This window comes from Schistocerca gregaria, chromosome 2 (genome assembly GCF_023897955.1).
Source record: "Schistocerca gregaria isolate iqSchGreg1 chromosome 2, iqSchGreg1.2, whole genome shotgun sequence".
Lineage (NCBI taxonomy): Eukaryota > Metazoa > Arthropoda > Insecta > Orthoptera > Acrididae > Schistocerca > Schistocerca gregaria.
In genome coordinates, this window is record NC_064921.1 from 586,735,979 (window position 1) to 586,759,330 (window position 23,352).

At 41.7% G+C, this 23,352-nt stretch overlaps 1 protein-coding gene across 5 annotated transcripts in view; it reads left to right on the plus strand.

Moving 5' to 3' along the window:
• The window catches only part of LOC126333959 (NADH dehydrogenase (ubiquinone) complex I, assembly factor 6), a 124,212-nt gene that overhangs the window by 36,505 nt on the left and 64,355 nt on the right, over positions 1–23,352 (plus strand). For 3 of the 5 annotated variants that reach the window (XM_049996783.1, XM_049996785.1, XM_049996784.1), the window contains exons 4-5: positions 3,526–3,764; positions 14,247–14,469. In XM_049996783.1, coding sequence (XP_049852740.1) covers positions 3,526–3,764; positions 14,247–14,432 — 425 coding nt within the window. In that variant the 3' untranslated portion in view covers positions 14,433–14,469. Of the gene's footprint in view, positions 1–3,525; positions 3,765–14,246; positions 15,009–23,352 lie in introns of those variants that run through there. The other 2 variants (XM_049996786.1, XM_049996787.1) reach the window with 2 other exon arrangements.

Sequence of the window (23,352 nt, forward strand, 5' to 3'; positions counted from 1 at the left end):
GAAAAGGAGAGGAACAGAAAAGGAGAGGAGCGGAAAAGAGGGGAGATCAGTGGGTACATTGGTAGAGAGGTGTGGACGATGAGTGTAAGAGGGTGAGAATTGGAAGGAGGTGGGATAGAGAGGACAAACTGTTTGGTGGAGGGTGTGGGGTCAGTAAGTTACAGTAGGTTGAGGATGGGATAATTTCACTAGTGTAGAATGTGTTGTAAAGATAAGTCCCATTTGTGCAGTTCAGAAAAATTGGTGGTGGAGTGGAAGATCCAGATGCCCTGTGTTGTGAAGCAGCCATTGAAATGAAGCATGTTATGTTCAGCTGCATGTTGTACCATCAGGAATTCCACTTTGCTCTTGGCCATTGTTTGGCGGTGGCCATTTGTCGTGGTAGACATCTGGTCAGTTGTCATATCAATATAAAAAGCTGTAAAATGATTGCAGCAGGGTAGAGGTGGTACAGGTCATGACTCCTTTTCCAGGTGGCCTGGCCTCTAATTGGATAGGAAACCTTGTGTCAAGATTGGAATACGTGGTTCTGAGGGGGGGGGGGGGGGGGGATTGGGCAGGTCTTGCACCGGTCTTGCACCTAAGTCTTGTGTGGATAGGGGTTGTCATAGTATAGACCGGGATGTCAAGGTAGTTGGGTGAGCATCAGAACACCACTTTAGGAGGAGTGGAAAGGATCATGGGTAGAATGTCACTCATTTCAGGTGATGATGATAGATAAAGCCCTCACCAAGGCTGCATATCAGTTGTTCCAGTCAAGAGTGATATTAGATGACAAAGGTGGTGACCTTTTCTATGTGGTTCTTGGGGGAGGGGGGGTTATGGCACAGGAAATCTGTTTGTGGACTAGGTCTGGTGATTGTGTCAGTCTGTGGAGGCCTTTGTGAGACCTACAGCATACTGGTCAATGAAATTGTTGCCACTGCAGATTTGCTGTCCCTAGTTGGCCAGGCTATTTGGGAGGTATTTTTAGGAGAGGAAGGGATGGCATCTGCCAAAATGCAAGTACTGTTGGTGGTTGATGAATTTAAGGTTGAAAGATGTGTGGTGAAGCCATCCGAGAAGAGTTACTCAATGCCCAGGGAGGACATACTGGGTTGGAGGAGGACCAGCTGAAACAGATGGGAGAGAAGGTGTTGAATTTTGAAGGAATGAAGATAGGATGTCTTGGCCCTGAGTCTAGATCATGAAGATATCATTAATGAACCAGAAAGGTGTTTGGGATTTTGGGAGGCTGTGAAGGTTTCCTTGTGTTGGCCGGTAAACAGATTGGTGTGAGAGGGTGCCATGCAGGTGCCCATGGCTGTGCTGTGGGTTCATGTGTGTATCTTATCTCCAAAGGAGAAGTGTTGTATGTTATGATAAAGTTGGTGAGGTGTATGAGGAATAAGGGAATGGGTTTGGAGTCTGAAGGATGTTGGGAGAGATCAACAAGACCATGGGCATGAGGGATGTTGATGTATAGAGAAGTGGTTTCAACAGCAACGAGTAAAGATCCAGGGGGTCAAGGGGTGGGGGATGATGGAGAGAAAGTGAAGGATGTGGTTGATATCTTTGATGTTTGAGGCTAGATTCTGGACAGTTGGTTGGAGGTGTTGGCCAGTGAGAGCCCATATTCTTTCAGTGGGAGCACAATAACCAGCTACAATGGGGTGTACAGGATTGTTGGGTTTGTGGATTTTGGGGAATGTGTAGAAGGTGGGTGTGCAGGGTGTCACAGAAAGTGAGAAGAGAAATGGGTTCAAGAGAGAGGTTCTGGGAAGAGCCTAAGGCTTTAAGTAGGGACTGGAGCTTACATTGATATTCTGAGGTAGGAACTCTGTGGCAGACTTCGTAGGTGGAGTAGTCAGACAATTGGCAGAGGCCTTCCACCTGGAAGCCACTGTGATTCACATCTACAGTAGTGGAACATTTGTCTGTTGGTATGATGATCAGATCAGAATCTGTTTTGGAGCTGTGTATGGCTGTCCTTTTGTGTGCTGAAAGGTTGGTGTTCTTAGGGACAAACATGGGGAAGCATGGTGAGCCAAGTTGGAGGCAAGGAAGTCTGTAAGGTGACCATGGGGTGTTTAGGTGAGAGAGGTGGGGCATCACAGTTGCAGAGTAGTATAAAATGAGAGAGGCATGGTTCAGTGTTGAGATTAGGTTGGCTTTGGTGGGAGGGGCCGGTGATGAAGAAGTGTTTCCATTGCTGGGATTGGGAGGAGAGTAGGTCTTTCACCAGTTCAACATGGTTACATTTGGCTGAAAGTGAGGGCTTTGGATGCAGTTGAAACTTCTATGAGATTGAGGATTTTGGCGGAAACGTTGACAACTATGTTCTGGGATTGTTTTGGCTCTCAATTTAGTGGAGTATTGGTTGGGCGTTTTGGGGTTGTGGCAGGTTGGAAAGGTCAGCCAGGTAGGGTCTGGGTGCTATGAGGGGCTTGCAAGGAGCAACACTGTGTGTAAGATACAAGTTAGATAGTGGTGCCTCAAGGCAGGAGTAGGATGTTGACAGGGTGGATATTTAATGTGGTGTTGTCTGGAAAGCTCTTCTAGATGCTAGAGTGCAAGGGATTCAATTTCAAGAGACATGATGTGTGTAGTATGGGATTGCACAGTGGAAAATAATTTGTGAAAATATGCAAGGATGATGGAGGAAATGTGATCAATAGGAAAAATTATGATTATTAGTGGAAGAATGAGCGTGAGATGCTTACCAACAATCCGCACGGTCATGTAGCAGTGTCATGCACAGTTGAGACTGTTGATTCAGTGTGGTTCAGATGTCAGAGCGTGTGCAATTTGGAAGGTGATGGAAAAACTGCAGGGAAGAATGGACACTTGAGTAGAGTAATGCTTTAGAGAATAGTAACAAAGGAAAACATCACTGGGTTGTGGGATGAAAGGAAAGCTGTTGGACAAAATCAAACAATGGAAAGTCCAGGTTTGACCATCAACAATATTATGAAAAGGATAGATTGCTGCTGTACATAAAGATGACAAGGTGAGGTGCAGACAGCCACAGTGAAAAGTCTGTTAAACATTGAGCTTTTAGCCAAAGCCCCATTCAGAAAGAAAACACATATACTCATTCAAAGAAACAGGCAAGCACATTTCATGCACACAGTGCTATCTCCATCCAGAGTGCAACTGAATCGAACAGAAGCAGCAATCCTGAGTGGGGTAGGGCATCGGTGGGAGGAGAGAAGTGAATGCTACCTGGCAGAGCATGCTGTGGCTGATGGTGGCAGGACATGGCTGCCATGTGCAGCATCAGGAGGCTGTGGCGGAACAGGGAAGAGAAAAAGACCAGTCAGTGCATTGACAGAGTGTGGTGCACAGTGAGGATACAATTCAGTTTTAAAATCTTATAACCAGCTTAACACAAATACATATTACACTGCACAAAGCATGCTGCTATTCGCTTTTCAAAAAGGAAAAGTCATTTAATATTGTTGCATTTTATGAATCAGTTTTCAAATGAGTATGAAAATCTCCTTCACTTAGAACAGTCTGCTGACTATTTGTTTCTTTCTTCAGGCATTAAAAACATTCATGCCGATCATGCTGCTAGTCACTTAGGAAAAGCACAGGGTCTTACCAACATGGTTCGTTCGGTACCTCATTGTGCTGAGAGAAGACTAGCACCACCATTACCACAAGATGTCATGATGGAGAAAGGTGTCTCTCAGGAAGAGATTATCCGTGGAAGCAGATCAGACAACACTCGTGATGTAATCTTCACAGTAGCTGCCAGAGCCTCACAACATCTTGAAAAGGTCAGTGTGTTCTCATATAGCATACAGGAATATAGATAGGAGAAAGGGAGTAGGAACAGCTGTAAAAATAATGGAGCAGCTCATATAAAACACACAGTGGGAATACCTTTACAGAAGTCTAATACACCAACAAATGACAGAAAACTTGTAAGCTTGCTGTGCTGCTTGAGTGCCCTCTCGTGATCATAAATTCATTTTTACATTGTAATGGTACCCTATTGCCCCATAAGTTAAAAATAATGGCGAATATGCATTTATATTCTGGATAAGGTGCAAGTGGTTTGAGAGTACTATGACATGATGGTGTGTTAGGTGGTCCTATAATTATCCTTTAAGTTTAGGGCAAGCATACTTGTTGTTGGTTGTAAGGCATCCTGCATGTTCTGTTGAATAATTTGGCATTGCTGTTGTAAATCTAATACATCTATATGTATCTCTTTAATCATCAAGATTGAGGTGCTCTTTCCCATTGAAATTGGAACTGAGCTGATATGATACACTTCACATGTTTGGAAGCCTGCTGTGTTTCATGTCAAGGGGATGTAACCACAAGAGGTTAACAGCTTGTTGATTATCAGCAGTTCAACATATGGCAATTAATGGCACCCACTAGGGAAATTACTGTAAGGAATAAGAATGATAGTGTACTCACATGAGGTCTCATTCAGCAGGTTTAAAGATGCTGTTGTGGAAGCCATTTAGAGAACAAGGTGCAACTAGCTGTAAATTGTGGTGCACACAAGAAACAATGCCTGTTACCTGGGCTCCAAGGTCATGTGTCCTCAAAGTCTTTTGTGGTGGTATGCATCTGTAAAATCTCACTTTACAAGCCCACCACTTTGAATAAAACACTTGGGCTTTAGATATCTGTCTCTGCCATCGTCATCAGGAGGTGAAATATAGTCAGTGATTTCAGCTCCTGATGACAGTGGCAGAGATAGTTATTGAAAGCTCAAGTGTTTTATTCAAAATGACATGACTTTTAAACTGAGATTTTATTGATGCTCCAAGGTCATTTTTGGATTTTTACAGCCAGTGGCAAAAAGGTTGAGAAGGCCAGCTTTGCTCACAGAATTTCAACAAAACTATCTGCGACATTGTTCCTCAAACTGTTTGTATCCCCCTGGTTCTTAGCGGAGTAGAAGGCCTGAACCAGAGACTTTGAGGATTATGTGACAATCTAGGTTGTAACTTCCCAGATTTGCATTATGTGGTTCAAAACCATAGGGTCTTGATAAGTGGCAAAAGGATGCACTTCATATCAGAGGCTACTAGCCAGGCAGCTGATTAAAGTGTGTGCCATGTACAAGGGTTTCTTTCTTTTTTAATTAGGTGACTTTTCATCTAGTCCAGATGATAACAGTATTGTTCTTCAAAGCATTATTGTAAGGCTCAAAGTAATGCCCCTACCCCAAATGAGACTATTTAAATACCAGTCATCAGCTGCTGAAATACTGGCAGCAAGGTCGCAGAATTTGAAGTGGTCCTAAAAATTAGTACAGCTCACATAATACTGGGTAAAACCCGAAACTGTGAGATTTTTGAGTAAATCAAAGTATGAGTGTATAGTAAATGGGTAAACGAATGAGAAGTGAAGGTAGTGTATTCATCGCAATATACAAGAAACTCAATCCATTGGATAGTAAATAAAATGAGATCATTTGTGCAAGATTTAATATCGAGAATGGGCATAAAGATATAACTGGATCCTTGTATCGACCACCAATCACCCCCAAGTAACTTTGGAGAAAACCTCAGCCAACAAAACTCATTGCAAATAAAGTAAACAGCAAACAAAGCTGAATGGAAGGTTAATACGAGAGGAGCCTTTGTGCTCTGTAACAAAATAAATCATACTGTCTTCATTAGGAGAGACAGTAATCATCCACCTGACGGGATGGAATAATTACAGTTTTAGAAGTGGTGGGTGTGTCACAACATTCTGAAAAATAGTAACTGTACTTTCTGCGAGATTTATTTAGAACAGGTAGTTCAGATATTAGATGTATGGAAACAAATAGATCTGCCCACTTTGAAGATGTCCACATTGAAACTGGTATCAGTGATCATGAGGCAGTTATAGCAACATAGATTATTAAAGTACAAAGGGCAATTAAATCGAGGAGGAAGACTTAAATGTTCAATAAACTAGATAAATAGACAGTAGTGTCATATCTCAGAGAAGAACATGTAGCTTTGGGCAGGAGCACGTAGATGAACTGTGGCTCTATTTTAGAGTAATAGTTGACCAGGCACGGGACAGATATGATCATTGTAGGATAGCTGGTTGTAAGAAGTACTGCCCATGGTAGAAAGGCACTGTAAAGAAACTTGCACAGAAAGCGTAACATAGTACATCTGAAATAAAACATGGAGATATTGGCGAATACCAAGCCAGCTTCCATACTGGTCAAAGTTGAGTAGAACAAATATGCACTTTAAAAATAACATTAAAATACAAAGCACTCAGGGAACAGACAGATCACACTTTCCTTCATGGACTGCAAGATGATGTGCATTTCCTTTGCTCAACAGGCCCTTTTTATCATTCTCAAAGAACAAGGACTCAACCAAAAAACTCTCTCCAACACAACCTTCAAAGTAAAACTCATCAGTGAGGTATCAGAAACATTTCTGATCAAAACTAGTGTTCGGCATGGTGACCATCTGTCCTACCCTCTTTAATCTGAGTTTGGATAAAGTTGCGCAAGAATAGAATAAAGAACTTAAAAACCAAAACTTTTGGGAACCAAATGACTTAGAGGACGAAAAATATATAAATTTCTTGTATAGTTTTCAAAGATGCTCTAGTACTACTAGCAAGATGACAAGACAATGTCAATTAAAAAGATAGATTCTCTTAAAGAATGCACTGAAAGAGTTGGCCTCCAAACATTCTCTAAAAAAAACTGAGTACATCTGTGCAAAACGTCCTACTCAAAAACTGATCACAAAATATAGACAAAATGAGAGAGCTCCATACTTAAAGTTTTTGTGATTTCAGTGTCTGTGTTGTTCAGACATGCATGCATGTCCAAAGGAAAAGGCATTGTGGTGACTGCATCCATTATGAAATACATGAAATGTGTTCGCAGTTGTGAATTTGGACAACCATCAGCTGTATAATGGAATGACAACAATGAAAATTTTTGCCAGACTAGAACTCGGACCCAGATATCCCACTTGTCACAAGTAGTCACCTTACCACATGGTTGTCCATATTCACAACTTCAAATACATTTCATGTTGTAAAGTATTTAGGTAAGCTCCTTAAATCTGCTGGGGGAGAGAACATAGCACAGACAATTTGGATCTACAAACGTAGGGGAGTATATGGTAAAATCTGAAACATTTACAAGAAGAAATGTATGTTCATGGACACAAAAATTGGGAACTATAAAATAGTTATCAAGCCTAAAGCACTGTATGCTAGTGAAATGCTTACTATCCATAGAAAAGGTGATCTGGAAGATATTTTAAAAGAAAAACACAAAATTCTAAGAAAGATAATTGGCCTCAAAAGAACAAAAGATGGACACTTACTACAGCAGTGAAAAATAACTAAAAAATTATCAAATCTCATGGCAAACAGCAGAAAAACGAAATTGAAGTTTTATTGGTGTATTCAGACATCCAACACCCAAGACACAGTCACAAAATTGCGACAGCTCAAAACCATACCCCTGGACCCAGCAGGTCAAAAAGGGTTTAGCAAAGACTCATACAAATCCACCAGACATACAGACAAACTACTATTCAATATCATTACATCAATCTGTGGTAGAATATTACAAGATATTCTGAGCTCAAATATATTGAAGTATATTGAAGAGAATGACCTTCTCAATGCCAACCAGCATGGATTTCTTAGTACCCCATCAGCATTTATTAATTAGCATATGATCAAATGGGTATCAAAAGAAATGTGTCTCTAGATTGAGAATTTATTAGTAGAGACAACACAGCACAGTTCTTAGATGGACAAGCTTCAGTAATGTAGTTACAACTTCAGACATGCCCTAAGGAACTATTGGGACGAATGCCACTCATGTTGTAAGTTAATGACACTGAAGACAAAATTAATAGCAACCCCAGGTTATTTGTAGATAATACAGTAATCCGTGAAGAAGCATTATGTGAAAAAAAGCTGCACAAATATTTTCAAATCTTCATAAGGACTCAAAATGGTGGAAAGATGACTTCTTGCTCCAAAATTTCAGAAATGTACAATTGCGCATTTCACAAAACAGAAAACCATGACTACAATATCAACGAGTTGCATTTGGAATCATACCTCCTGCAAATATCCCAGTGTAATAATGAATATTTTTTTTACTCATAGGCTCATTCTCACATAAAGCAGGTGGCAATCTTCTGTTCATTGACAGGATACTTAAAAAGCTGTCAGTCTACAAAAAGATTGTTCTCCTAACACTCTTGTGACACACCCTATAATATTGTTGAAGTGTGTGGAACTCTACCAAATAGGACAAACAGGGTGTATCAAATGTATACAAAGGAAAAAAAAAAAAAAAAACATACAAAAGCATGTGCACCTACCTGACAGCTGGATGTAAAATGCCAGGATTCCAGTTTGGCAGGTGCAGTAGGGTGGGATGGGGATTTTGTTGGGTAGAATGAGTAGAGGGAAGAGGGGCAGAAGACAGGAAGAGGGGTTAGGAGTGGGTACACAGTAGATCAGAGAAAGGCAGCCAGTTTGTTGTCTAAGAATGTTGGAAAGAGGCATGGCAGGTGCACAGGCTAGGCATGTTGGGCAAGGGTGTCAGAGCCAGTGGGGAGTGTCTCATGATGAAGGTGACATGGATATGTGAATTGGGATGGGATGGGAGGACAGAGGTAGGGGAAACTGTTGGAATGAAGGTGTGGGGACAATGGATTATGGAGATCAAGGCCAGGAGGGTTATACGAGTGAAGGGTGTGTTACAAAGATAACTTTCATCTGCATAGTTTGGAAAAGCTGGTGGTGGAAAGAAAACTCCAGAGGCCTGAGTTGTGAAGAGGGAATTGAAACTGAGCATATTGTTCCCAGTTGCAAAGTTATATCATCTTTGTGACAAGTGATTGCAGTGAGAGTGATGTAAGGCTGGACGAGGACGTTTAGGTTGGCTGGGTGACGAAACACCACTCCGGGAGAGGTGGGAACCATATTGGGTAGTGTGTCCCTCATTTAGGGCATGGTGATAGATAATCAAAGAGCTGGTAAAGGATACGGTTGTTTGATTCCAGGCTGATACTGAGTGACGAGGGATGCAGTACTCCTTTACACCTAATTCTCAGATGTTGTGTGGGGTTGGGGTTGTTTGAGGATATGGCAGGGGACGTTTGTATGCAGACTAGGTTGGAGGGGAGAGGGGGGGTTATGCCTAATCACCATATCTTCCGCCCAAGTTTTCCCTTTCTCTGTTCTGTCACCCCCCCCCCCCCCACACACACATCTCAATGTCACCTTCATTGTGCACTGCTCCTCACTGGCTCCGACACCCTTTCCCTCATGCCTAGCCCCTGCATCTGCCATCCCTCCCTCCTGCATTCGCAGCCAACAAACTGGCTGCTTGCTTACAAGCTGCTGATTACCCAGCCTTAATCTCTCCTCTTGTCTCCCATCTCTCTCCCTCACCCAGCTGACACCCCTCCACTGCACCTTAGGCCACCTACCAAACTGCAAGTTTTGTGTGTTCCTGTCGATGACTCAGCACTTAAGCTTTCTGGTGAGTGGTTGTCTTTACTCCTAAATTATTTATGTTCTACCACAACTTTCCTACAAGATGCATGCAAAGGAGCATTTTAACCCTTTCACTGCTTTTGACGAGTAGCTTTTCGCAGTTTTGGCTGCTAGCTTGTCATCTGATTCTTTGTTTGTTGTGAGCCTATGCTTCAATATTCTTCGCATCCTGTATTTTACAAAGAAAATGGCAAGATATAGTGGGTGCACTGAGGAAGAAATCATGGAGATTCTCACGAGGAGCGACAGTGAGGACGAACTACTTGATTTTGACAAAAGTGATAGCTCTTCCACACAATCAGAAACCTGTACTCATAAACATTCCACATCAGCAGGGATGTTAATGCAGTCTCGTGTTTCAACAAGAGATGTTAGTTGTTCTGAATCTTCTGATTCAGAAATTGATAGCGAAACACCTACGAAGAAATCACATCTTAGTGATAAATTTGACTGGAAGTAAAATGATTTTTGCCCAGTTAATCATGCATTTGATGATACACTATTGGGACGTGTGTCAAATAGGGAATGAGCCAAGTATTCCGTCGGTTTTCATGTTATTCTTTACAGAAGAACTGATGAAATAAAAAGCTGATGAAACAAATCAGTTTTATTTATTCACCAAGGAGAATACTCCAGAATCAGTGCATTCTTGAATATCAAAGTGGAAAGATGCTGAATGTGAAGAAATTATTGTGTCATAGCTGTTTGTCTTCTGATGCCTCGTGTTAAAAAACTGAAAATTAGTGAATAATGGACCAGAGATGTTCTTCTAAATACTCCAATTGTTAGTGAACTGTTGTCAAGAGATCGCTTTTTGTTACTTATGAGAATGTTACATTTCAGTTACAACACTGCCAATAATAGAGGAGGAATATTGTGAATAAAGTTTGTACAGCTTTCTGTTGTGCATTAATCCACATAAAAAACTCTGCATTGATGAAAGTTTGTTATTATTCAAAGAACAGTTGTCTTTCAGACTTTAACCACAATTAGGACCTGCAACTCTGCCATGTCGTCAGCAAAGCAGCTACATGTGCCAAAATTCTCACTAGATGTGGTGCCTGACTCTACCAGTTGGCTAATCTGTTGCATCAGTTGATCAACCTTCACCACTAATGCATCATATGCAGCTCGCACTATCATAGTGGCTATACTCGCGCACTGCACGGCCAATACCGTCATAGATGCAGGTGAGACAGCATCTAGCACCTTGTCGGCCAATTCTGCCACAACGTGTAACGACATCTCTGACTGCATGGAGGTAAGCGACTGCTCCAGATTGTATGCAGCAAATGATCAGCTATGGTACCAGTGTCAATTTTACTTCTAAGATGCCGCAGAGACTGTGATAGTCTTCGGTCACCAGTATCTTCTTGAGTTAGTACCTGATAGATGCGCTCTTCTTGTGATGCAGATAAGCGGCAGATAATTTGTGTACACTCCTTTCAGGTGGTGCAATGATGATATCTTGCACTTCTGCCACATATTGCTTTTCCAATTCGCTCACCACCAATGCAAATTTAGATGCGTCTGGGGTAATGCCTGAATAAATAAAATTTGCCTCTACCTGGGCAAACCACAGCATCGGGTTTTGTGTCCAGAATGATGATAGCCCCACAACTAGTCTAGATACTGCTGGGTTAGCAGCCATTGTTTAGTCGGGATCATCGCTTTAGCCGCAGTGTAAATGAATTAGATGCTGTGAGTCTGGTGTTGGAAGTGGGATCCTGATGCACAGAAGGAAGTGTACTGGTACCACAAGCATCAGGGAACATGCGCAAGCTGCACCAAACCATTTGCGTCCCCAAATGCCAGCAGCAGTTGAACATAGGCACTTCGTCAGACTGCCGTTCTTCCGTCAGCTGAAAGCACATCTATAGGACATTTTGGTGTGCATTGTAGCGGTTTTACTAATTGCATGGCAGAGTCGCAGGGCCTAATTCATTTACACTGCAGCTAAAGTGGTGACCACGACGTTGTTTCCATTAGGTACTGACCCAAGAAGACATTGGAGACTGAAGACTGCCACAGTATTTGCAGCATCTTAGAAGTAAAACTGTTGCTGGTACCACACCTGATCATCTGCTGTGTACAATCTGAAGCAGATGCTTACTTTCACCCTATCAAGGCAATTATCATGGCGCAGTTGGAGATGTCGTTAGACGCTGTGGCAGAATTGGCTGACAAAGTGCTGGATGCTGTCTCACCCGCACCTATTACAGTATCAGCCATGCAGTGCACGGGTACAGCCACCACAGTAGAGCGAGCTGTGTATAATGCATTAGAGGTGAAGGTTGATCAACTGACATAACAGATTATTCAGCTGGTAGCATTTTGCAGTGTTGGTGAACGTTGCAGCCGGCCAAGATACAGAAGACGCTCCCACAGCAGGTCCGGACCCTGCTCGCCTATGCCTACGCCTTCACCTGACGCACAGGACTTCTTCTGGTACCACCGTGTTTCGGGAAACGTGTGCAACGCTGCACCAAACCGTGTGCGTTCGCAAATGCCAGCGACTATTGAACATAGGCACTTTTTCAGATTGCTGTTTTCCCGTCAACCAACAGCACATCTATCTGTAATATTGGCACGCAGTGTAGCTGTTTTACTATTGGCATGGCAGAGTCACAGGACCTAATAATTCATTTACACTGCAGCTAAATGACAATTCATTCCACCAAAACAGAGTAGATTCGGAATAAAAACATTTGTGTTATGTTATTGTGAGACTGGCTATGTCTTAGATTTCATTGTTTATACAGGGACATCAACAGAGACAGAGTTCCACAATTTGGGGAAAAGTGGTGACATAGTGACTACACTAATAGAGCACTGTTTATAATGTGGACAGATCCTCTACTTCGATAATTGGTACTCAAGCCCAGACTTATTTTCCTGGCTTCATAGTAATGGGACAAATGCATATGGTGCTGTCCGTAAGATCAGATGAGACATGCTGAAACTTCAGAAGAAACTGAAACGAGGAATACAATGAAGGCTTTCACGACCGTATGGTACTGTTGTTGATAATTCTTCTGGGTTATAACGCCGTGGTCCCTGGAATTCTTCAATTCCTAAAGTTTTGTCCAATACTACGAGTCCTGACGACTCAGCAGGACCAGCCATACCTCTGAAGATGTCCAACGTAGTATTGGACAAAACGTTAGGAATTGAAGAATTCCGTGGACCACAGCGTTATAACCCGGAAGAATTATCAACAACTGAAACGAGGAAATATTCAATTTATGTGCACTAATACAATGCTTGCTATAAAGTGATGTGACAAAAGGGAGGTGTAGATGTTGATCACATGTAACACCACAGAAATGGTTGACACAGGAAAGCCGACAGGACTGTTGGAGAGAAAATTAAGAAACCACAAAGTGTTGCAGATTTTAACTTGAATATGGGAGCAGTTGGTAGTTCTGATATGCTGCTTAGCTCTGCCGATTGTATACAAAAAACAATGAAGTGGTGTGAGAAGTTCTTGTTCCATGCTCTCAGTCTGAGAGTTTTGAACACTCATATCCTACACAGGTCACTAACAGGTCATAAAATGACAATAGCATAGTTTCGTTGGTAAGGGAACTTATGGAAACACGTGCACCAGAGCGCAGGAAAGTGGACAAGGGAAGGTGTTCTGATGATGATTCTCTAAGGTTTGTGGGATGCATTTTCCAGACATTCCAACAAGTGATCATTCGAAGAAAAGTATCCTAACCTGTAGATGCATTATTTGCTGGAAACAGAAAGTGCATCAAGAAAGCAGATACAAATATAAAACTTGCAAGGTACCATTGTGTGTCATACACTGTTTTGAAAATTGCCACACAAAAATGAATTACTAATCACAGCACAGAATGAATACAACAAAGCTATCAGAAAAAACATGGAGAACAAAAACAGAAAAGCAAAAAACAAAATAGAAATATAATTTTTCGTTTGCCAGTGCCGGTCCAAAGTCCAGATCAAAAAGAGGGATGGAAAATATATTCACAAAGTGTAAAAGGAACTCCTACATTTACAGTTCATAGCTTTCAATCTTCTCTATAAGTGAATTTAATGTGCTAATAAAAGACAGTGATTTTGCAGCTTTCAAATGTCAGAAAATCTATTGAGTGCTTATATGTATCAAATCTCCACCCACCTGCCAGGTTTAGATTTTCTATTATTTTCATACATCGTATAGGAAAAATGCTGTAGGAAATAGAGCCAAGTCAAAACCATTGGGAAAGTATTTGCTAATTTCTAATGCAGATGATGATGAAAACACTCTTAAGAATATTCTAGCAGAAGGTGAGATGCAGATCTAAGGTTACAGTCAGAGACAGTTTCCATAGTGGGTGGCAAAAAAAGGTCTCTCTGCCATAAGAAGGTGTGCACATGTCATACGAGGATCTAGCTCATGAAGACTATATTTACGGAGGTCTTGTGTGTCAATAAATTATGATCACAGAGCAGATGATTTTTGGTAGTATTTAATTGATATTGCATTCTGCATATTCAGTTATTTCTGTTATTACCTAAAGTTTTTTCATAGGTGCAGAAACACAACCAAGCCACTTGTTAGGAGCAGAATCAATAATTGTGATGTAACACTGCAGCTAGCCTTATAGTTTTAGTGTATCTGGTCACCTTATATACTTACCTGTTTTACTTACTGCACAACAGTTCCGCCCATTTTTAGCAGCTGTCAGTTTTGAACTTTTTCTGGATAATGTCATTCTTTTCTCTTGCAGGCTCGCTCTATTAAAACCAATCTTCCAGAACCTGCCTTCAGGATATTTTTGCCTGGTCTACCTGTTGGTCAATACCTAGAGAAATTGAGACTACTTCATTTTGATGTATTTGATGCCAAATTGCAGAGGAGAAATAGTCTCCTTCCACTTGCCTTGTACTGGAACAGATTCAGAATGAAGTTCTGAAAAGTGAGACATCATTTTAGTTCATAAACACTTGCTGGTAAGTGTTGCACCAGTCTCGTTGTTTTACAGACATTGAGTAAAGGAAGTTATTTGTGATAAAGAACTAAGTTATTTCTGTGTTAAATATTCCCAAGAGAAGAAAAATACGAAACTCAACTGCTTTTGAGAGTGACTTCTGTACAGTACCTGCTAAAAAAAAAATGGGGGTGGGGGGGGGGGGGGGGTGCAGTGTTTGTTTAGTAGACAGGAAATGGGAAACATTAATTATACAAGGATGTAGTATATAAATATGTACTGGATATCTCACTCAAACTCATCCCTTTCTTGCTCTTCCATTACGGAAGTCACTCATGTGTCACAAACGAGAAATATCTGTTTAGCTCAAGTTGTGACATATTGTTGGAATGATAAAAAAATTTATCTCATAAAACCTGTTAATTGTGTTATCATTCTGTGAATTACAAAAATAGTGTTTAATTTATGTTTATGTGCATCTGTAACTTTTATGTACAGTGGAAAACTGAAAAATAAATTATCAAGAGTAGTTCAAAATGTGTGTCTGTAAAATAAATGTGAGCTTCCAAACAACTGTAACATGTAAGAGAGAATCACGATTTATGGCGTAGGTAAATGCTTTTTTACAATCATAAGTTCAAGGTGAGAAGAGAGAAACCGTCTGAGGAAAACTGGTATCCACACTACCCAGATGAAGAAAGATACAAGAACCTGTGCAGAGTAATACAATGGAATTGTAAAAAGGACAAAGCACATTTCATTAATGGTATCTGTAATAGAACAGAACAGCATTATTATCGCAATCAGGTACGTGATCTCTTCAAGAAAATCAGCAGCATCACCGGTGAATGTAATCCTTGTACATGGGTGGTAGATGACAAGAAGTGTAACCCAATTGGAGACAAGGACGATGTTGTTGTGAGCTGGAAACAGTACTGTGAAAAGCTGTACTCTGGAATTAACAACAGTATGGACAATCAAGCAGTTGAGCAACTTACTTTGGAACCTACAATTTTACGCAGTGAAATAGAGAATGCAATCCAACATTTGAAGAATTATAAAGCCCCTAGTGTAGACGGTATATCTGGAGAAATGATCAAAGAAGTGGGACAGGAAGGTATTGATCTGCTGCATTAATTGTGTAACAGAATATGGGGAAATGGAGAGTGGCCGGATGACTGGTCAAAGTCTCTCTTCATCCCCTTACACAAGAAAGGATCTATCAGGAACTGTTCCAACTACCGAACTATTGCCCTCATATCTCACGCAAGTAAAATTTTGCTCTACATCCTGAATCAATGTTTGAAGCCGTACATTCAGCCTCACATATCCACAGAACAAGCAGTTTTTGTTGAAGGGCAATGAACTCGTGAACAGATCCCCAACATAAAACAAATAACAGAAAAATCGTGAGAGTTCTGTGTTTCTGTTTCCATCTGCTCCCGTGGCTATAGGAAAGCCTTTGACTGTGTTGTCTGGGAAAAGTTGAGGCAGGTGCTTGCAGAGTTCAGTGTCCCACCCTTCTTGATAGCATTGATCAAATGTTTATACAATAGTCACTTCACAGCTGTAAAGACAAGTGCTGGCACGTCTGATTCCTTCAGAGTATCAAAAGGTGTGAGACAGGGTTGTGTACTATCCCCACAACTGTACAACATCTATGCAGAACATGTCATTAGGAAAGCTCTTGATGGTTGGACCAAAGGCATCTTAATTGGTGGGGGAACTATCAACAACCTCCACTTTGCTGATGACACTGTGCTTTTAGTCAACTGCAGAGATGAACTTGCTGAGCTATTAACAAGAATAAAGGACATTAGTGTAGCATATGGATTAGACATCAACCTCAGCAAGTCTTAACTCGTAACAACTGGTTGAGAAGAACAGATACAGCACACAGGTCGATTACAGGAACTGGAAGCCGTGGATTCCTTCATCTAGCTTGTGTTAACCATCTGTAGCAAGGGAAGTTGTGAAGATGAGATAAGAAGACATATCACACTAGGGTGAGTGGCTGTGAAGCAGCTCACCAAGATCTGGCAGAGCAGAGCAATAACAAATAGCACAAAGATCCAACTAGTTGAAACTCTCGTGTTTTCTGTCTTCTTTTATGGTTATGAAACATGGACACTCGAGGCCAGAGACAAACACCGCATTGAAGCGTTTGAGCTTTGGTGCTGGCGTAGGATGCTACGCATAAAATGGACCAAATGGAGGACAAATGTGCCCATTATTGAACAACTTGATATCTCCAGTCGCCTTTCTTTTCAAGTCACCAAAAAAAATTCTCCAGTTCTTTGGCCATATTGTGAGAAGAGATGGAGAAAATGTAGAGAAAATAATCTTGCAAGGAAAGATCGAGACCAAGAGGAAGAGCAGCGAGCAGATGGCTGGATCTAATCAAGATCATCTCTGGTCTACCTCTTCAGCAGGCAACCGCCCAGGATGGAGACACTTGGTGCATGGGGTCACGACGCTCAGCAATGAGCACAGCGACTTACGATGATGAAGTTCTGATCTGTATGTGGTGAATTATGAAAATATTCATTCTAGATATGGATACTGCAAATATTATTTTTTAAAGTATTCTTTAGCAAAAATTAAGTGGCATGTGTCCATATAAACAATAAATGGCAGCTGCGTAACGATAATGTTTTTCTTTTTGGGATCATAATTCAGGATGGAAATGGCAGTGTGTTAGACATGGATGATACTACTGAACAAGCAGCTGATGATGAGGCCATTGAAATTTATATACACTCCTGGAAATTGAAATAAGAACACCGTGAATTCATTGTCCCAGGAAGGGGAAACTTTATTGACACATTCCTGGGGTCAGATACATCACATGATCACTCTGACAGAACCACAGGCACATAGACACAGGCAACAGAGCATGCACAATGTCGGCACTAGTACAGTGTATATCCACCTTTCACAGCAATGCAGGCTGCTATTCTCCCATGGAGACGATCGTAGAGATGCTGGATGTAGTCCTGTGGAACGGCTTGCCATGCCATTTCCACCTGGCGCCTCAGTTGGACCAGCGTTCGTGCTGGACGTGCAGACCGCGTGAGACGACGCTTCATCCAGTCCCAAACATGCTCAATGGGGGACAGATCCGGAGATCTTGCTGGCCAGGGTAGTTGACTTACACCTTCTAGAGCACGTTGGGTGGCACGGGATACATGCGGACGTGCATTGTCCTGTTGGAACAGCAAGTTCCCTTGCCGGTCTAGGAATGGTAGAACGATGGGTTCAATGACGGTTTGGATGTACCATGCACTATTCAGTGTTCCCTCGACGAACACCAGATGTGTACGGAGAGTGTAGGAGATCGCTCCCCACACCACGATGCCGGGTGTTGGCCCTGTGTGCCTCGGTCGTATGCAGTCCTGATTGTGGCGCTCACCTGCACAGCGCCAAACACGCATACGACCATCATTGGCACCAAGGCAGAAGCGACTCTCATCGCTGAAGACGACACGTCTCCATTCGTCCCTCCATTCACGCCTGTCGCGACACCACTGGAGCCGGGCTGCACGATGTTGGGGCGTGAGCGGAAGACAGCCTAACGGTGTGCGGGACCATAGCCCAGCTTCATGGAGACGGTTGCGAATGGTCCTCGCCGATACCCCAGGAGCAACAGTGTCCCTAATTTGCTGGGAAGTGGCGGTGCGGTCCCCTACGGCACTGCGTAGGATCCTACGGTCTTGGCGTGCATCCGTGCGTCACTGCGGTCCGGTCCCAGGTCGACGGGCACGTGCACCTTCCGCCGACCACTGGCGACAACATCGATGTACTGTGGAGACCTCACGCCCCACGTGTTGAGCAATTCGGCGGTACGTCCACCCGGCCTCCCGCATGCCCACTGTACGCCCTCACTCAAAGTCCGTCAACTGCACTTACGGTTCACGTCCATGCTGTCGCGGCATGCTACTAGTGTTAAAGACTGCGATGGAGCTCCGTATGCCACGGCAAACTGGCTGACACTGAGGCGGCGGTGCACAAATGCTGCGCTGCTAGTGCCATTCGACGGCCAACACCGCGGTTCCTGGTGTGTCCGCTGTGCCATGCGTGTGATCATTGCTTGTACAACCCTCTCGCAGTGTCCGGAGCAAGTATGGTGGGTCTGACACACCGGTGTCAATGTGTTCTTTTTTCCATTTCCAGGAGTGTAGATAAGCTGTGTAGAGTCTCATAAACTTAAAGTAAGCTAGGTACTGAAGATTAGGACTTCCATGGTGTCTGTGTTAAATGTTACAAACTGTTGTTTTACTCACTAACCTTATACATCCTGAACAATATGATCAGATATATAAACGTCCTGCTCTCTCATTTCCAGGCCTGTCTATTTATTGGGCTGTAGAATATGGACAATTTTAACAGTATTCAGAGATTTTTTAAATTGTGTCAATTGTTCATATTTTGCCAAATGAGCTTCAGAGAATCATCCATGACAATGTTTTTGAAAAAACTGGGATTCATATTGTAGAAGAAAGTTCAGAAAACATATTTTTAAATACAAGCATCTTGTTTCTACAGACTCACACTATGCTTTGTCAATTCCTGTGTAGCATTACACTGATGAACCAAAACATTATGACCACCTCTGTAATAGCATGTTGGTCTGCCTTTGTAGCATAATACAGCAGCAGTTCAGTATGTCATGGACCCAACAAGACCTTCATAGGTTTCTGGATGTATGTGGCACCAGATGCATGTACACAGATCCTGTAAATTATGCACTGGAGATTTGTGCATGCAGAGCTGGTGCCTGACAGCATTCCATGTGTTTTCCATCTTGTTCAGATCAGGTGACTTCCATGGTCAAGACCTCAAGAAGAGTTTGCAATTGTGTTCCTCAAACCACTGTTACCTGATTCTGACATTTTGATATGGAAACATATCTTGCTGGGAGATGCCATTTCTGTTGGGAAAGACACCAAGCATGACACAAAGAAAGTGATCCACAACACTTTCCACGTAGTCTTTAGCTTTCATGGTGCCTTTGAATACCATCACAAGTCCATGGAAACTAAAGTGAATGCACCCACCAGCCTGTGCCCTTGCCACAAAGCATATTTAGAGCTGCTGTACACCTGCAACACTGTGTACCTGCAGCCAATCGCCTGAATGATGGCATATGCAGACCTGTTCCCCTGAACGAGAGCGTATCTTTAGCCGTTCACCTGAATGATGGCATTTAAATGACAACCTATCCAGACACAATCATAGATATGGTGTAACAAGAAATGTGATTCATCCGACAAGACGACCCGGGTCAACTGGGAGATCCGGGAAAAACCCTGGAATTTTTTCATCTGGAAGAAAACCGGGAAAAACCTGCGAATCGTTTTGAATTCTGGGAATTTTTCATTGTTTTAGTTTTCAGTTAAATTTTTGTGATTTTGACTGGTAAGAACCAAAGGATATTATTGTATCCCGCTACTGCAGAATGATACTGCAGCAACAAAACATGAACAGGAGGGGAGAAAAAACTTAAATAAAACTTAAGTTGCAAATGAAATGCACCGTATACAACAACAAAACAGTGCTCATACAAGCGTCTGCCAACAGCAAAGTGTGCCACAGGCTTTAGGAACACTATGCACTGCTTTGTAACAACAAATTGTCTCCGATGAGTGTTACGTGACAACTGTTTAAATTAGATTCGTTTGAGCAGTTGTAGGCGGGCTCTTGCGCATGCGCAGTTGAGTCGCGTATGAGTAGTACCTTCTCCTGCTTCTGGTTACGGAAGTGTGGTTGGGCCCCTGTTCGGAAACATCATAGATCCAGGGCTGATGCACAGAGCAGTCAGAGTTGTGGTGGGGAGGTGGGTCGTCTCCACATGACCTGTGTTTACGTTCAGTGATTTTGTTGTTTCCTCTTAGTTTATTGCTCTCATGTTAAATGATGACAACACGGATTTTTGTGGCCGGGAGCTATCAAATGAATTAAAATTCGTTCGCGTAATTACGGCAGACTAAAATATGTTAACAGTTTCAGATTTTATTTCCACCTTTGACAGTCAAGCATTAATCACCTTACAGAACAATTAAATTATTTTTGCCATTTTGCTAAAGAGATTTGGCATTTATTAATCCTTTCTAGTGAGGCAGTCAATTTATTTGAAACGAAGTGTTTAATTTCACACTATTGGCTAGTTTCAACTGTTCGCTGCATTTCAAGTGCACGTTTGGCATTATGCTATAATAAAGAACTAAACATGAGTACTGGTACTCCAAGAAAATTTACATACGGATGTGCATTTTAAGCGGAATTATGCATTTTAGTATGGTTCGCGAAATCCCGATGCTCTTGAAGTATCATTTGATGTCTTGTTTCTTTTATGACATAATGTATGATCTTTTAATGTTTTACACGTACGAACATATGGGCTTCCTGCGTCATCGTAGCTGCGCAAGCACGGTGACACCAGTTATCTGGCACTTTCTTCCAACTGCTGAAACGAACCTATTTCTAACAGGTCGCGGGAAAATACTGCGAATGGTGGTTTGAAAAGCATTACATTCAAAGCAGATTTCCTTTTACACAAGATGAACTATGTTCGAGAATGTACAATGAATTTCTTAAATTACAATTCTTTGAGGACGACCATTTAGAAGAATTTCGAGCAAAGAAGATGAGACATTTGCGTCGTTATTAAAAATTTTACTGGCACATTTGTGTGATGTATCTTAAAGTGTAACATGCGCAAAAAAGATCAAAATTATATGTGGAAGCTTAGCTTCTCTCCCAACGTATTAATCTTTGAGACCAATATTATATGTGAATGCTGTGTATATTAATTTAAGCCATTAATTTTTCTTATTTGTGTATTTGCGCTACTTAAGAGTGATCTTGCTATTGGCTGATTACATCACGTGTCCTGTTGCTGTCATCAGCTGGTGAGATCCCGTGAATGAGCTATGGCGCTTACGAAAGCACATCGCAATCTCGATTTCAATGCTTCGGAAAGTGACATGCATTGTTTAGTGGAATTTAAATTTATACCTTTGTTATACGAAAATATGCAGCGTACACGTTGCTGCACATCAAAGGGCTTTCAAAACGTGTTTTTCCCCCTGAGTTCAGTTTTCTAAAGTGCCGGGAAATTCTATGTCAGTATATAAAACCATAAAAATTCAAACGATTAATGACTTTTACAGTGCCGAGGAAGAGTATACTGTCACTTAACTCGGAAAAAGTGTGTTTTCACCCGGGAGAAAGTGTATTTTTAACCGGGAAATCCGGGATTTTTTTTTTCCCTTGTCCACATATACACCCTGTTGATCCACAGTCCAGTCAAGTCTCTGTGCACACTGCATTCGTAATTGACGATTTCATTGGGTCAACATGAGAATGAATAAAGGTCTTCTGCTGTGAAGACACTTGTTCAACAGTGTTCACTGAATGGTGTATTTAGATACATTTGTGCCTGCACCAGAAGTGTACTTGCTTGTGAGATCTGCCACAGATTGTCACCTAGGCTTCTTTATAGAGACGGCAAGCCTCCGACCTCCACATTCAGTGATAAGGCATGGACATCCAACACCTTGTTGCCTATTCAAGATTGGGCCATTCTTCAGCCACTTGCCATAGATGCTTGTGATAGTAGCACATGCTTAACTGACAAGCTTTACCTTCCAAGATGGTCACTCTCAGGTGCTGAGCACTAATGATCTGTCCTATGTAAAGTCATTTATGTCAGTAGAATTCCCCATTTGTGGCATGTATCATTGGTAAAATGATTCTTCATTCATCTCCACTCCATGTATGTACTTTCCTTGCCTTGTCATATGCCCAAAGTGCACTGCCACTGTGTGGCATTCAATCTCACAGTGGGCAGTGATTGCAATGTTTTGTTATATGTAAACATTTTTCTCATGGTAGATTTTAAAACAAGCTTCTATGCACAAATCAGCACCACATTGCTCTAATTAATACCATGTGTCTCTATGAGAAGAGTTTCCAGGTACTGCAAGAAAGTGTAGTAACTTATGTGATCCCCAGTGAGTTCAGATCCAAGTGTGTTAATGCTGTCATTGACTGTCAGTGGTTTGCTACATAGTAAAGCCAATATGTAAAACTTCCTTTGCTGTTTGAATGTTCTGCATTCGACTAAATTGTATTGCAAACATTGATCTAAAGGATCATTAGGCTTGTTAAGATTGTAATATGGTATTTGCAGTGGTTTCATCATAGCTATGTCATTCTCTTTGTGTGCTCCAAATGATCCTGTATGCCTTCCAGACACTGTATATCCTTCTTCTGCTACATTACATGTGCATCACATTTTACCTGTCTTCATTTTTGTTCCAACTAATCCTAATCTACCTACAGTGATGATAGTATCATTACCTTCTTGAGCTAACTGCATGACGAGATCTGGAGCAGAATAAAATCTTAGTAACCAATTTAAGCTTCATTCAACAAGTCACTATCAAACAACACTCTTGGTATTGAGTGATGGTGAGTTGAGAACTTACTTTCCATCATAAAATTTCAAAATTGGTTTCCATAAAGTTTTGGGTTGGAGCCAGACAGTGTTTAACTTTTTGCTGCAGTATTTCAGTTGACAAACAGGCACCTGTCTTCAGGAGTGTTTATTAATTAGAGTGCCCTGGTGCACTTTGATAAGTTTATTCAAAAAATTGGTGAGGTGGCTCATGTCCAAAGGTCTTGGCTGCATAACCACCTTCCTATCAAATTTAGCACCCTGTGTTGAATATTGCTCCATCTGAGGTCTGCAGGTGCATGCACAACAGTGTTACTGCATGTATGCCTCAGTAAAATTGCAAGCCCTTAGAGTTAAAATTAAGTAGTCAAACTAAAAAATTAATACTTGCTAGATGTGTGGTATGAGGTACAAAATATTGTCTTCATGAAAAAGTAAAAAAAT